At 21.1% G+C, this 908-nt stretch overlaps 1 protein-coding gene across 1 annotated transcript in view; it reads right to left on the bottom strand.

Annotated features, from left to right (window-relative positions):
* The window catches only part of LOC119589200 (WSC domain-containing protein 1-like), a gene marked incomplete at its 5' end in the record, with an annotated part of 57302 nt that overhangs the window by 3868 nt on the left and 52526 nt on the right, over positions 1-908 (bottom strand). Inside the window, 1 exon segment of the mRNA XM_037937799.1 lies at positions 808-880. Within this exon segment, the coding sequence (XP_037793727.1) occupies positions 808-880 (73 nt within the window).

The raw sequence follows: 908 nt of genomic DNA, 5'->3' as shown, positions 1-908 counted from the left end.
TTTTTTTTTTTTTTTTTTTTTTTTTTTTATGCCTATTTTTGTTGATTTTTTTTTGGTTCCTTTTTTTTTTTTTTTTTTTTTTTTAATATCAATTTTTGGCTTTTATTTTGTGAAGCATAATTTTATTTCTATTTTTTTGTGATGAATATTTTTGTGTGATGTATATTTATATCTATTTATTTGTAATATATATTTATATTATTTTTGTGAGCTATATTTTCATTAATTTATTTTGTGATGTATATTTTTTATGTATATTTTTTATTCATTTACTTTGTGTAGCATATTTTCCTTCACTTATTAATTTTGTGATGCATATTTTCATTCATTAATCTATATTTTCATTCATTTATTTCTTGTGATACATATTTTTTATCTATTTACTTTTTATTTTTATTTTTTTAGCTTTTTTTCATTTATATATATTTATCTGATGCAAATTCGTATTTATTTCCTTAATTTTCTATGCATATTTCTAATTATTTTTTGTGATGCATATTTGTATTTATCTTTTTTGTGATGCATTTTTTTTTATCTGTTTATATATTTATTTATTTTTATGCATAGTTTTATTTATTTATCTTTTGTGACGCAAAATTTTATTCATTCATCCATTTTCTGTGATGCATATTTTTATCTATTTATTTTTGTGATACACAATTTGCTTTATCATAGCGAAGAATATTTTATTCACTTATTTTCCTCATGGCAAACATTTTTATTACTTACTTAATTAATTCTTATGATGCATATCTTACCGATTTTCTTTTATATGTAAAGAAAAGAAGTAAAAATCGGTCTTATTACCTGCTCAGTGTAATCCAGTCGACGGCATAAGACTTCCAGAGTTCGATTTCGTTGCGGACGAATCTGTCCCAGGCTGTTGGTTAAGAGAAATCAATTTATTA

The sequence above is a fragment of the Penaeus monodon genome, chromosome 25, assembly GCF_015228065.2.
Source record: "Penaeus monodon isolate SGIC_2016 chromosome 25, NSTDA_Pmon_1, whole genome shotgun sequence".
Taxonomy (NCBI): Eukaryota; Metazoa; Arthropoda; class Malacostraca; order Decapoda; family Penaeidae; genus Penaeus; species Penaeus monodon.
Note: the sequence above shows the minus strand (reverse complement) of the source record. Positions and strands in the feature narration are given on the sequence as shown.